At 41.8% G+C, this 14,985-nt stretch overlaps 1 protein-coding gene across 4 annotated transcripts in view; it reads left to right on the forward strand.

Annotated features, from left to right (window-relative positions):
- Positions 1-14,985, forward strand: part of CTTN (cortactin) — a 35,899-nt gene that overhangs the window by 14,935 nt on the left and 5,979 nt on the right. For 2 of the 4 annotated variants that reach the window (XM_019551762.1, XM_019551761.1), the window contains exons 6-14: positions 17-71; positions 538-648; positions 1,957-2,067; positions 2,655-2,765; positions 4,618-4,728; positions 6,116-6,171; positions 7,411-7,480; positions 8,996-9,144; positions 13,235-13,324. In XM_019551762.1, coding sequence (XP_019407307.1) covers positions 17-71; positions 538-648; positions 1,957-2,067; positions 2,655-2,765; positions 4,618-4,728; positions 6,116-6,171; positions 7,411-7,480; positions 8,996-9,144; positions 13,235-13,324 — 864 coding nt within the window. The remainder of the gene's footprint in view (positions 1-16; positions 72-537; positions 649-1,956; positions 2,068-2,654; positions 2,766-4,617; positions 4,729-6,115; positions 6,172-7,410; positions 7,481-8,995; positions 9,145-13,234; positions 13,325-14,985) is intronic. The other 2 variants (XM_019551764.1, XM_019551763.1) reach the window with 2 other exon arrangements.

Consider the following 14,985-nt stretch of genomic DNA (forward strand, 5'->3'; position numbering starts at 1 on the left):
TGTTGTTTTTCTGCAGTCGGCCGTAGGTTTTGAATACCGGGGGAAAACTGAGAAACACGCTTCTCAAAAAGGTAAAATGTTGGGGTGTGCGGGGTATGTGTGTGTGTTCCTAGATAAATCATTTTTATCAATATCAGATGCTGCTTATAAATCAATAGCACTCATGTTTCTGAGGTGTATAGTCAACTTCTTCAAATGTTTGTTTTTAAATAAACAGGCTAAAAACTATTGCACAAGTCCACAAGTTGTTTTGGTTTTTTTTAACAAAGTTATTTTTGTCCTCAAGAATGTGACTTGTTTTTAGCATAGGGGAACAAAGATATATTAGGATAAGATAGAAAACTTGGGTTTGTGACTCCACTGTATCATGCAGAGGGAAGGGGATGCTTGGGAACTGGTTACAGCACTATTGTGCTACATTTTGTTTACAATTGTGATTATTTTTGCCCCAAAATAATATCCTGGAATTCTGTATTGATGCACTGCTTTGACAGACGCTTTCGTTTGGCTTAATTGTGCTTTATTCTCTGAACCCAGATTATTCTAGTGGTTTTGGTGGTAAATATGGTGTACAGGCGGACAGAGTGGACAAGAGTGCAGTGGGCTTTGATTACCAGGGTAAAACCGAGAAACATGAATCACAGAAAGGTTAGTTGATGTGAAGGTTTTTCTTTCCATTTCAATGCGTCACAGGTGCAGCCTTGCTAAATATTTATAATACATTCCCTGTACACACTGGATAAATCATAGGATACCTTGGAATACTTTCTGTGAAAGTGAACATTTGAATCAGGGATGGCCAACATCTAGCCTGAAATTCTAGCAGGGCTGGAAATTCAGGGGCAGTGAAAGCAATGGCAGTGTTAATTCCCACAGGTCCCAGAGCAACTCAGAGGGTTAGTGTTTAATACCACTATCATTTACCCTACCCCACCATTTCTGGGGTACAAAGCCGCACTGGGAACTAGTTTTAGCAACAGCACCTGGGCAAACAGTGTTTTTACTAATGAGCGTTGCCCTGAGCCAAAGCAATTACTTAGGTATCTGCAGCAGTTAACATCACTGCTGCTTGCACTACCACTCAATGTGGCAGGTCTGGATCTGGATCCAACCTATGAGGGATACCATTCTCTAGGTCCGCTGGGAGTCCAAACAAGTTTCACACTCAAGTTCTTTGGTTAATAAAGTCCAAACAAGTGTGAAACTTGTTTGGACTTTATTAACTAAAGAATTTGAGTGTAGGTTAGACTGAAAGTATATGGCAGTCAGAGATACTTGACTAACTTTTTGCAAAATTTTTCTGATTATTTTGAAAAATTAGTCATTCTGTTATTAGAACCCTGAAACTATTGACTATAGCAGGAACAGATTTCCTGAGAAAAATAATTAAACTTTATTTATAAATGATACTTGGGAATTTCTAGTCACTTTGTATTTTACTATAATTGGTGAAAAAATTGAGTTCTTTTTTCACAAAAGAGCAAACTCCCTCTGCCTCCCCTCCCCCCCAAAATCCCCTACTCCCACACTGAACTTTCTAGATAACTCTTGACTATTGTGTATATATTGCATTGGCACCCAAAATTAGAACTTCTTAAAATTGAAAGACTCCTTCTGACAGTATTAAAATTTCATTGTAATTTCAGTGTGTTACTACCTAGTTATAACTAACTACACTCTTTGATATAATCTTGTATAGATCAGAAGTACTGGCATCATCCAGTGTTTGGGCTAGCTTTGACTGCTGTTTTTTGTTTCCTTCCTTGAGGAAAAATATTAACTTTAATAATTGAAGAATTTGAGATTTAATACCTTAGATCAAGATTAGCCAGGGATGTTAGTACCTCTTCTAAAGCATTAGCTTAACGTAAGTGGTTATGGCTCACTCAGTAAAGTCTTAATTGTATATTATAATTGTACATTTATAAAAATAAAACTGTTTACTCCTGTCTCCAGATTATTCCAAAGGCTTTGGTGGTAAATATGGTGTTGACAAGGAAAAAGTGGACAAAAGTGCTGTTGGCTTTGAATATCAAGGCAAAACGGAAAAACATGAATCGCAGAAAGGTTTTTATTAACTTATTTAATAATAATCTGCTTGGGTTGAATCAGATATTCTCGTCAGGTATTCTCTCATTTATGTAAGAATGTCAAATCTGGGAGTTACATTATAAAAATACATTCTTTCCACTGATTCCTTTCTTAATTAAATGGAAAGAAATACAAAATCCATCCCTGATCTTACAGTCTGATTTACATGAGACCATATTCTCCTGTTGGAATGTCACATACATAAGTGACATTCTGCAAAGGCGTCTGAACCTTCAGATGCAGATCAGTTTGCAGAATCGGGGCCTTCTTAAGTATGATACAAATAACCAGGTAAAGAGCCATATCATAATCCTGCTTTTTGGTGGAGAGGAAGAGGTGAGTTGCATGCAGCTGACCTATTCCTCTTCTTTATATAAAGTTAGCTTTGATTCCTCATTTCCCATTGGTAAGATAACTTTGTAGGGGGAGATGGACCCTGAAAAGTAATTCAGTATCATTAATAAAATGCTAGGGGGGGAAATCACAGCTGCAACACTGGTTTAGTAAAAATATATGTATAATGTTGAATTGCAATAATGGTGTATGGAATTTTATGTGTATAGATTATGTGAAGGGGTTTGGAGGCAAGTTTGGCGTCCAGACAGACAGGCAAGACAAATGTGCACTTGGCTGGGATCATCAGGAGAAAGTGCAACTACATGAATCTCAGAAAGGTACATTTGAGTTAAAGTTTATTCACTTCTTAAACATGCACCTGGTTCATAGGTGTTCTCCGCTCCCCTCTGACTACCTCTGGTAAAATGCTACTAAGGTAGCTAAGATTGTATTTCCTTTCCATTCTGTTCCTGTGTGTCCAGTAATACTGGTTACATGTCTTCATAACTGTCTTACTGAGTAACTGAAACTATTGACTCACTGTGTCAGATGATCATGGAATAACCTTATCATGAATCTGCAAGTAGTCTGGAGTCTTTATTTTTCAGTGAAGACTTGGTCAGAAGTAACTTCTCTTATATGTGAACTGGCAAATCCTGTTTGTCTCACTCAGATATCATCTACAGAGTCAATGTTGTGTTCCTGCACTTGGTCAAACAATTAAGTTTCCAAACTTTTCAACAGAAGGGGAACACCTTTTCTCAAATTTTGCAGCCATGCTAAATAACATATCTGTACCACATTGGCACCTGAAATAACAAATAAGAAGATAGTTGGTCCCTAATGTGGTTAGAGAATTTTATTGTGTTTTCACCTTTGATGTCTGCTTATAAGTTGATAGATCCTGAATATAGCAGAATTATCAGCATAACACAGCTTTGAGAGCAGATTTAGTCTTTGCAAAACACAAATATTCCCTTTTTTGACCGATATTCAATTGTACTGTCTTAAGGGGTTTTTCTATTGATCAAGTTTGCAGATGTTACCCTTATGTGTCTTTTTAAGGTCAGGGCTATAAAATACAAATGATGACTGAATTCATTCCTAAGTGTTGTGACATTTGTATCTTGAAATGTGTGCTCAAGTAAAATGCAACAAGCCTTTGTTCATAATATGTTCTTGATGAAATGCAAGCATGGGCATACAACAGAAATACAGATTTGAGAAATGGTGTTTTCAGCTTAGGAAGAGCTATAAACTGTAGCTAAGAACATAGGAATGTAAGGACACCATTCTAGGAACAATAGTTGGTGTTCATCTCTTCCTGATTCCAAGTGGAAACATTGTAAATATACCATACTTACCTGTATCTAAGACAACTTGAAATTGAAGACGACTCACAAATAATTAGATTCTGTACATGGAAAATTATAAGTTTGTTATAATTTGTCATGTATAGAATCTGATTATTGGTAGATCATCTTCAGTTTGTCCCCACCACCATTGCAGTGGGAAAAGCAGTGGTAGTAGGGCAAATGGTAAGAATTTAAGCAGCTGGGGAGCAAGCATTCTGACTCCTGCCACTTGCCCCACTTCCTGCAGGTGTTTGCCAAACCTGCCACCCCAAGCTGTTTGCTCCCCTTCTGCTTGCCTACCTTGTGGCTCTGGTTCTAGCTCCAGCCTTGGCCAGATAGCGGTGACAGTCTTCCGTGCATGTCCCCTCAGCTGCACGCCCCGTGACCTGTCCTGTGCTCCCTCCCTTCCCTCCCACCACCACATGTGGTCTCCCCCAGGCTTCCCCTCTATACTGTATGGTCTCCTCAGTGCTCCCCCCACACACACACACACACACACATACTGTGTTTCCCCCTCTCCCACTGCACAAACCACCCTGACCCCATCCAGATTCCAGGAACAGTGACAGCAGCTCCCACCCTAGTACTTGAATCCAAGATGAGGCTTCCCCCTCCCCTTGTTACGTCCCTTGTTAAATGGGGAAAACACCTTATCTTGGATTTGAGTAGATACAGTGATCTTAAATCTTCATTAAGATTCTTCACTACCTAAAATTATTGGCAATTCAGAATTTTTGTGATGGGTATTTATGTGTTTCTAACTAAATTTGTCTGTTTTTTTCCTTCCTTTTTTTTTTTTTTGGTCCTCTTCACTCATTACATGTGGCTTCTTCAGACTATAAGAGTGGTTTCGGAGGGAAATTTGGTGTTCAAACAGAGAGGCAGGACCCATCTGCTGTGGGGTTTGAATACAAGGAGAAACTAGCTAAGCACGAATCGCAACAAGGCACAGTTTCCACTCATAACTTTCTTAGCAGTGCAGCCACTTCTAACACAGACTTTGAGTCGCATCAAAATGCTGCAACCCCACCTTAAGCTTTGACCCTCGTATTATCTACCAGCATCTTCTGAAAAATGATCATGTTAAGGTGATATTGGAGTGATGTTGTAGCCATGATGGTCCAAGAATTAAGCGAGAGGAAAGGATTTTCTTTAGTGATCTTTTTTATTGGACCGTCTGCAAGGTTATGGCTTGCTAAGATTCCATAGGTAATAAAATAAATGAAACAATTTTCCACCATTGAAGAAATGGCTGCAAACCAGCTTTCGGTCACACTTGGCAGATTGAAATTTAATTGTAAACCTTTGAAATACTACCAAAATGTAGCATGTTTCAAAACTGCAGTTGTTAACTGAAATAGTTGGGGCACAACCTTTTTACAACTAGTTTTCTGGGAAGTGAGAATTTTGAGAGAGTATTTTTGGAAATCCTAAAATAGGGTAAGGTAGAATAATTATCAGTTAAAGTGAAACTGGAAAGCCATCCATTTATTTTGGGTGGGGGGAAAAAAAACACACCAAAAAAGCAAGATAGCTGGGCTGGTATTTCTGATACCAGCCAGCATTTGTGTACTCTAGTAGTCTAGTGCCAAACATTTTAAGATGAAGGTGGCTCTCCTAAATTCAAGAACACATGCTAAAGTCATACTAGTTCATTTTAATGAGAAGAGTAAAGGTAGAGGATATAACTTAGTGCAGCAGTCCTCATTTGCATGAGAACTCATTATTCAGATAAGACTATAAGATGAATATATTGTGTTTGTGCCTTACCACTGCGATACAGGGGAAGTGGTTTTACTTTGCATTAACCTGCTGAACTACAAAATCGGCAATATCATGAAACTGTAAAATAAATTCCTTAAATGCCATGTAAATAAATATTCTAAGTGATATTTTTACTCCGACACCAAGTGTTGCAGATCTTAATACCATTATTGTGAGCAAAGGAAAATAGTTTAGGTAATATAATCTATGCAGAGTAACTGTTAATGCCATGAAAGCCTGTGCTATTGAAGTGGTGCATTATGAGGGGAGTCATCCTTTTCTCTCTGCTTGGTACCTATCAACATGGTAATCATCAGCTTAACTTTCACTCACAGAACGTATAAAGCATGCCTATGGCCCACAGTGTCTTTCTCATCTGCTGAAATATTATCGGATGCCTTCTCTAGATACATATTCTTTTCCACATCTAAGAACAAATTCCATTTTCTTTGGCTGCTGTCATTGGAAGTTTGCATGCAGTTGCTTTTGAATTGGCTACTTGCATTTGACCAACCTAAATAGGGACAAGATTAAACAACCTGTTTCAATCATTTTTTTTCTGCTTTCAGATTATTCAAAAGGCTTTGGTGGAAAGTATGGTGTACAGAAAGATCGGATGGATAAGGTAAGCAGTTTAAAGCAGTCGTGAATTTGGTAGTGTATCCGTTTAAAGATTTCTCCCTACTGATTAGAGAGATTGGATATACAGTGCGGTAATCTCTAGATCTGTATCTTGTTCAAAGAATTATCCTATCAGGTTCTTCATAAAATGTTCTTCCATTCTTTGGCAGATCTTGAAACATTTTATAAAGGGTTTGCAGACATGATCTGCGTTTTACAAAGGCAGGAAGGGAACTCCAAAGCATAAAATTTGTCCAGTGACTCAAGTCACACGTGGTGGAGCAGGCTTAAAAGTAAAGCCTGCTCTCTACGTGGTCACTTTTCTCTTCCAGCCACCAGATGTTGCCTCATCTTACCTTGTGAATATCATCTTAGTTGACTGGAAAATTGGTATGCTTCTGTCCACCTACTTTCCCTATCCATAATTAAACAAACTTACCGAAAAAGTGGAGTTGCTAGCCTTCATTGTCCTACCACAATAAATATTCTGAAAATTTTGAATAGGGTAGCTAGAAACCACTTCCCACTTCATAAACTGGAATGGTTCTGATTAATACTGATCCAGTATCATAATGGATCTTTGGAATCTCTTGACTGTAATTTTTCATACAAGATTCATTATGATGTGAAAGGAAGCAGCATTTAAAAAACAATTGGAGGATGAAGGTCTCTACATAAGATTTGCTAAGCACTGTTAACAAGTGTACTGAGGTATTTTTTAAAGAGGTCTCAACATTTCAGATTGATCTACCTCATAGGTAGGAAGTTGGCTTTCCCATGATATCAGTGAACCTTTGAGGAATATCTACCTCCAAAATACTTTTTCTGTTCAAGATTTCTTTTTATTTACTTTTAGGAAGGATATGTTGTCTTGGTAGAAACAGCTTCTGCTACACAGATTTAGAACAACAAATAATCACAATAAACATTTAACTAGCTATTTTATTTCTCATTTTCATAAGCCATCAGTATATGAATGATGTAAATATTCCTTTTATTACTAGATTTAGTAATATGTTGCATCTGTCCCTGAATGGAAGTTAACTCTAAATAATCTGGTATATTGAAAGAATTGTCATTCTTTGTATCATGTTTTAAGGTAAAAGTATAGTAGGTTCCTAACAGAAATCCTGCTCTTGGATTGAGGTGTCATGATTCAGCGTTTCAGTAAAATATGCCTCATAAACATATGATAAGAGAAACCATGATTTCTCAGTAGTTACTTTAATATCTTTACTGTTAGAATGCAGCAACTTTTGAAGATATTGAGAAGCCATCATCAACTTATCAGAAGACAAAGCCAGTAGAAGCTGGTAAGATTTTATCTGTATTTCATGGAATCCTTTTCTACAACCAGTAGACCACCTCTACCTCTACACCAAAAAGTCAGGAAGCTTGCTTCAGCTTGACATGGAATTTCCTCTCATATTGATGAGTGTGAATTTAACCATAACACAGATTTTTATGAGTTTGGGTAATCTTGGACAGACCATTAACAATCTCTTCCACCTTATTTTCCACCTATCTGGGCTGTAGTACCTTTCTTTTTGTGTGATGGACAGGTGGCATTTTTTCTTCTCACAGTATGAACAGCTGAATCTATATTACAGTGGAATTTAAATGAGAACTTTCTCTCACTGAGAAATGGAAACAGGACCCAGAAGAAATATAAAAAGGACAAGAAGTTCCCTTGATTTTGACATAGTCTGTGTGCAGATCTTCACTAGAAGGAGAGAGAAATCTTCAGTCTTGTGTCAGGATAGAAATGAGCCAGTTTTAACAAAGCTAATAGTTAAAACTTATATAACACTCATATATAAACACTCATTTCAGTTCACATGGTTTAGCTAGCTCAACCTAAATCAGTACAAGTTTGGTTTCAGTACTGAATTTACTAAATCAGTACAACTCTCTTGTCTTGTCAAGGCCTTCACTGAAAAAGCAAAAGTAGGTAATATTGATACTACATTCCAGTGGATACCAACTTACTGATTTTTTTTCTTTTAGCTTATGGTTGCTGCCCCACACTTCAAACCCAGGTCATGGCAGGCTAAAGAGGGATTACAATCTCCGTAGTCTTCTTCCTTGCATAGAAATACTGGTCTGAATAAAAATGGCAAGCTGCTTTCTTGTATGCATTAGTCTGAATTACTTTTAGTTCACCAAAAGTGTTTTTTACAGCTACTGATAGATCTTGTGATCATCCAAATAGGGAACAAAAAGTACAGTGTGGCTTAGGGTTCCAGTTGCACGAGGTAAAAATTGCCAATGTGACCTAACTAACATAAGGGTTTTGTTCTGCTCAGAATCTTGCTTAAGCCCTCTACAGTTTCTGGGCCAGATCTTTCATTGAACTCTGAGTGGAGTGAGTATAAAAGACATGTGGGAGAGTGAAGAATGGGTACAAGTCCCTGGCGTAGAGCAGCAAGTAGGAAGGTTACAGGAGTCTCTGCCATATTCTCAATTCCCATGCTCACCTTCCTCCCCCCTTTCACACAGAGTTAAGTGGGGGAGAAGAGAGATGCGTGAGAGAATTCTGGTATGGACAGTGACCTCAGCCTACAAAAGCTATGAGGACCCATGTGTAAATTCTGGATTTAAACTCCTTCTAGCCTAGTATATTTTGCCATATTAGCACAACCCTCTACCTGGCCTGACTTACCCTGATGGAAATGCAGCTATGTTACTTTTGGCACCTTACCCACCTGAGATATTTCTACTCAGCACTGCATTGTATTATGTAGACATTCAAAAAGAACAGCACTTCGCTTTTAAATTTTCATTTTAAGTTTGATTACGTTTTACTTTTTTAATTTGTAATGTTGCAGTGAATAGTAAAGCAAGCAGCATCCGAGCAAACTTTGAAAATCTAGCTAAGGAAAAGGAACAGGAAGATAAAAAGAAGGCAGAAGCTGAGAGAGCTCAAAGAATGGCCCAAGAGAAACAAGAACAGGAGGAGGCCAGAAGGAAGCTAGAAGTAAGTGAGATTCAAATTCCTATTGTGCAAATTCTTGTGGATTTTGAGCTCAGTGTGAGAAAAGGAAATATCTGTCCTCCAAAGCAAGGCTGTCCAGCTACTGAAGGAGGCAGGGACTACGTAGTCCACAGGCCACACCAGCATGAGCCATAGATCTCTCAGGCCACACTTCTTGCAGGCACCGTTCCCCTGCTGTGCCGCATAGGTGCCCCTCCCCTACTCCCTGTTAATCAGTATTGTATTTCATCTGTTACGTACTCAGCTTTGAGAACCTTTTGCAGTTCTTCACCGTCAGCTTTGTCCTTTACCACCCTGAATAGTTAGAATAGATAATGGATTCCCAGAATTGGAAATGAAGGAAATATGGTTTAGCCCTGGCATGATTCTTGAAACCATCACATTCATACCCCAGTGATTCATACTTTATGCAAGCATTTTAGCTTATGCATTGGTGCAGATTGTTTGAGTTGTGGTGTGGGATTAATCCTGTGTCCTGCAGGGGAAACCAGATTTATTATTCCTGTTATTACCAAAGAACTTAAATAGATACAATGTTACACCCCCCCCCCCGCCCAACCACACCTTTTATCTTATTTTTTTTGGGCAAAGACTATTCTTACTTTTATGTTTATTTTACTGTGGGAATTCATGGTTCATCCATAACTTAAATACTATGTGCAACTCTGATCTCCACATCTTAAAAAGGATATAGTAGAATTGAGAAAAAAAGTACAGAGAAGGACAAGCAAAATGATCGGGGGTATGAAGGACTTGCCATACCGGGAGAAAGCAAAAAAGGCTAGGAGTCTTCAGTCTGGAAAGGAGAAAGCTGAGGGGGATATGATAGAGGCAGGGGTGGGCAAAATGCAACCCACAGGCCAGATGTGGCCCACCAAGCCATTCTGTCTGGCTCGTGGGGCCCCTAAAAAATTTAGAAAATTAATATTTATCTGCCCCTGGCTGCCTGTCATGCGGCCCTCAATGGCTTGCCAAAACTCACTAAGTGGCCCTCCTCCCAAAATAATTGCCTGCCCCCCAGTAATTGTCTATACAATCGTGAAGGAGGTGGACCAAATGAAAAGGCAACTGTTATTTCTCCAAGTCCCAGAATACTACAACTACGGGGCAGCCACTGAAATTAGTTCATGGTGCAGCATCTCCGTTAATCTTGGAGTTCTCCCTTTGCACCACCCTGCCACTGATTGGCTGAGGGGCCCTGTCAGCCCCACTGCTCGCTCCTGATGACCTGAGGAGAAAACCGTGGTTATAAATATGCTGTGGTTTTTGTGTCCCACTGATTGCTGCTGGGAGGCAAAAACCATGGCATATTTAAAACCCTGGTTATTTCCTCCCAGCCGTCAGGAGCAAGCAGCGGAGCTGACAGGGCCCCACTACCATTCAGCAGCAGGGTGGCGGGTGCACTGGGGGAGCTCCAAGATTAAAAGTGTAAAGCTCACACTGCGAGCTGGGCCTTCAAAGCCCTACAGATAGCATAGCCAGGTTCAAAAAAGGGACAAAACACATGCTTGGACAATATATCTATTAATAACTATTAAACAAAATGGTTGGAAATGTTTCGTCTGGCACCTCTAAACCAGTAATGTGGATGCCAAGGAGGGTAATGAACAGGGAGGACATAGATCAGTCTAGGTATACCTGGTTCAGCGCTTTTCCTCTGCAGTGTCCACTTCTGACTCTGTCAGAGATGGGATACAAGGCTAGATGGATCACTGGTCTCACCCAGGATGTCATTTATATTCTTATCATAAGGGAATAGTAAAGAAGAAAGTCTTTGCAAGGCCATTGCCAGACCAAATACTTGTTCTGTGTGCTTCTGAAAACCTGTTGTATTAATGAGCTGAAGTATACAAGAGGAAAACTTACTGGCTTTGCTGCCAAAAGGCGTAAGTTGTTTCTTCTGAGTATTGTAGGTAGATGTTGTCAGCTAGGTAGTTGGGGGAGGCTTTGCCTCTTAAGCTTTGAGGGGGAAAAAAAAAGGTAAAAGTACTGTAAAACTTCTTGTGTTTGTTTTTTGTTTGTTTGTTTGTTTTTTTAATACCCCCTCAATTCCAAAAATTAAAATGAAAAAGCTCTGTAGATCACACCTCGGTCAAGATAACATGGCACATTGTGGCCTTCCTGAAGCTCCAAACTAGTCGGTCAGCCCCAGACTCACACTCTTGTGTTGCAGAATGTGCTGGTAATGCTGCCTTTATTTACATTAGAGGTGCATCAGTATATCAGTCTCATATCAGATTGGCATTGATAACGGGAAAATTAACGTTATTGGCCATCGCCTTTTTTTTTGCCAATAATGTCACTGATAAATGCTGTATGCATGTGCATAACCACCATGCACAATGCCAGGAATGTAGCCTGGCAGCTTGGAGAGGTCCCTCTAGTGAGGGAAGGAGTGGGGCAGGGAATAGGACCCCAGGGCCAGGAGCAGGATACAGCCATGGGCAGCTTGTTGGGCGGGGGGCAGCTCCCCCAGTGGAGGCATGGGAGTCATGCCTCTCCCAGACTTGTGTGCAGAGTGGAGGCAGGCTGCCTGCTGTGGGTTCAGGGGCTGTGGGGCTTGGGCAGGCTCGGCTGTGCTGGGTGGGCAGTGGCAGCACTGGGAAGGGTGGCTGCAGGGGATTTACGGGGAATTTTGGGGCAGCTATTGTGGTGCCACCCCTGCTTAGGGCATTCAGCTCTTGGGCCACCCCAAAATTCCTTGTAGCCCCCACATAACCACCCCTTGCAGTGCCACTGCCACTCAACCTGAACGCAGGCCCAGCCCTCGCCAGGAAGAGGCTGGCACAGGCCTTGGCCCTGAGCCCGCAGTGGGGAGCCCACCCTGTCCTTGTGCACAAATCCACATCCAGGAGTGTGAGCAGCAGTGGGTGAGCAGCGCCCCCACTCCTCTCTCCCCCAACCCCTCAACTCCCCCTGGATGAGCTGCCTGCAGCTCCATCCCTGTCCAGGCCCCAGGTCCCATTCACTGCCCAGACTGGATAGCCCCTGCCCCACTCCCTCCTCACCATGAGGGCCTCAATCTACCCTTTCCCACAAACTTATTGTCTGGATGCTGCTCTCCAAGTTGCTGGGCTTTAAATTGGCTATTGGGTTGGTATCAGCTGATATGGCTGGTTAATAATCGCTTATCGGTGTCAGCCAAGAAAATCTTTATCAGTGCACCTCTAATTTACATAGAAACCTTTTGGTAAGTCAGCTTACAGTGTGACAGGATTTAACTTTCCCAATCATTCAAAAATCTATTGCTTTGTCAGCTGATTAATGCCAGAGAACACTTAAAAAGTTGTTTATCATCAAGGACCGTGTCACTCTTCTAACTGGAACATGTGGTATCAAGTTCTTTAGACTTGCACTAAAATGGGATATGAGACCTGAATCATGAATAAAACCACTGAATATTGAGAGGGTGCAGCTGCTATAGTAGTGTGCCAAAAAGCCGAACAAAATGCTTCATTTAAGTGTGTTAGCTTTCGAGTATGAATAATCTGACATAGTATGGCTGCTTCTGCCTCCCTGGTTCCATCCTCTATATCTAGTGCTAGGTCCACTGTTCATTTGCGTACCTCATGCCCAGTAGAACCATATAAGCAGTTGTATATGAGCTAATTTCAATTCTCCCTCTCTTTCATATGACGTTTTAGGATTACAACATTCATAGATTAATATTTAAATTTCATAGCCATTTGACTGCTTCAGTGGTAGCTGCATGGGTTGCTTTTAGATTGCCATTAAGTGATCTAATCGGGCAGTGGTCCACGATGTATTGCACAGTCTGAAAAATAGCACCACAAAAATTGCAATCCAGACTCTCTTTGATTCTCCATTTATGGAGTAGGTTTCCACATTTTCCATGAAATTCAGATGCAATTCAGGGAGGACCAAATCTTTCTCCATAGGTCAAGTCTTGGTTGGGGGGATTTCAAGTTACAGAGCCACACTTGTCACCCAGCCTCCTAGATTCCAGAGCAAGTTGTTTATCAGCAAGTGTTTGTAGTCATACTGTTTCAGTGAGTCAAACACAGATAAAACTTAAGGGCTTAATTGTTCTGTTCTTTTCTTTTTGATGAAGGAACAAGCTAAAGCCAAAAAACAAACTCCACCTCCATCTCCTGTTCCACAGCCAGCTGAAGAGAAGCAGCCCTCAAGCCCAGTCTATGAGGTTAGTTGTAATCACTTTTATATAAAAGGAAACGTGAATCAGCTGTGCTTCTGCACTGTAGCGTTCCTATGTCAACGTGTAATTTCTGGCTTTGTTTTTAGGAAATTGTTTCCAAGAGTTAATTGGTGAACCTTCTCTGTGTTGTAAGATGTTCTAATACAGTGGTGCTCAAACTTCCTCTCCAGAAGGCTGTGTGACATAGGGCCAGTTTGTGGGCTTGATCCTGTGGAGGGGTCCTTCCACAGGCTGGATCCAGTGCAGGGTCAGTCCACAGGTGTGATCTGGTGCACTGCCTTGGTCCTGTGTGCTGGATCCACGCACAGCACAACCCTGCAAATTGGTGCAGTTTGGCACGTGGCCCCAGTCACCTGGCCCATAGGGCTCCCTATGCATCTAGAAATTTGGCAGTGAGGAAACAGTGTCAGCATTAATTGCCATGATGTAGCTACAGTGGGCACGTGCGCTTGGAGCAGCTCAAATAGAAATGGTGCAAATTTGAGCTGGGGCTTTTTGCTTCAGCACACATGCTCAGACATGCACTCTGTTGTGGAGCAAATTGTGCCACTTGGGGCAAAATAAACCTGCCTGGCTCCTCCTGGATCTTCAGCCAGAGGGAGCTAGAGCCCAGGGCCAGCACCTGTGCTGTCCTCAGCAATATAAAAAGCTGCCCTGTCCTGGCCCCAGCAGTATAAAAAGCCTCCCTGGCAAGTAGCTCAAGGCTACTAGCTCTCAGGACCCAGCCAATTGGTACCTGGGGACACTACCCCTTGTGCCAGCTGGACTGCTGAAGCAGTCCTGAGAGTTCCCTGCACCCTCTACCCACTGCAGCATTCTGGCAGTGGAGGATGGTGCCTGGAAGTGACCTGCTGTGCACGTGCCAGACTCAGATGGAGACTGCAGAAGCAGTAGAGGCATCTGCCCCTCTGGGCCAGCTGCCAGTGGACTGTGGTTGCAGGGTTGCATTTGTCCAGCACTACTGCCATTTCTGCCCCCATGCCTGGCCATTTGGGCAGCTGTTCGGGGTGAGGTGGCCTGCTTTGAACTGTCAAATCATGTCCTCCTGGCCCCATTTGTCCTGGAGATCAGCCACAGCCAGATGGGTCCAAGGTGTCAGCTCTGAGCAAGCAGGGTCCTGCCCCTGGCCTCCCTAGCAGGAATTCTGGTGTTCCCTATTGGAAAGCTGAAAAATCCCTAATTAAAAAAAATCCCAAAATCACTCTCTAGAGTACCACCATATCCATGTTCCTCCACAAGTAAAACAAAAGACCAATGTAAAGAGAGTGAGACAGAGGCAGCGGTCAGTTGGACAATGTTTTATTGATATATCTACAGTGTTAAAGCAAGTCTCTTATCATAATAATAAAGTGAACTCTAAATACAGGTTTCATGATTTTATGAATACGTATTTTGCTGCCCCCCCACACAAGGGGCTGGTTCCCCACACAAGGGCTACGGCCCCCCAACAGGGGGTTCAGCCCCCGCAACAGGGGTTTCTTCCACCACACAAAGGGTTTGGCCCCCAAAAAGGGGATTCAGCCCCCCAAAAAGGGTTCAGACCACCAACAGGGGGTTCGGCACTCTCACAATGGGTACAGCCCCCCCAACAGGGAGTACTGTCCCCCAATGGGGGCCAAATGGTCCCTGCTGGGGCTCCTAGCCCC

The sequence above is a fragment of the Crocodylus porosus genome, unplaced genomic scaffold (assembly GCF_001723895.1).
Source record: "Crocodylus porosus isolate Cpor-Errol unplaced genomic scaffold, CroPor_comp1, whole genome shotgun sequence".
NCBI classification, from domain to species: Eukaryota; Metazoa; Chordata; order Crocodylia; family Crocodylidae; genus Crocodylus; species Crocodylus porosus.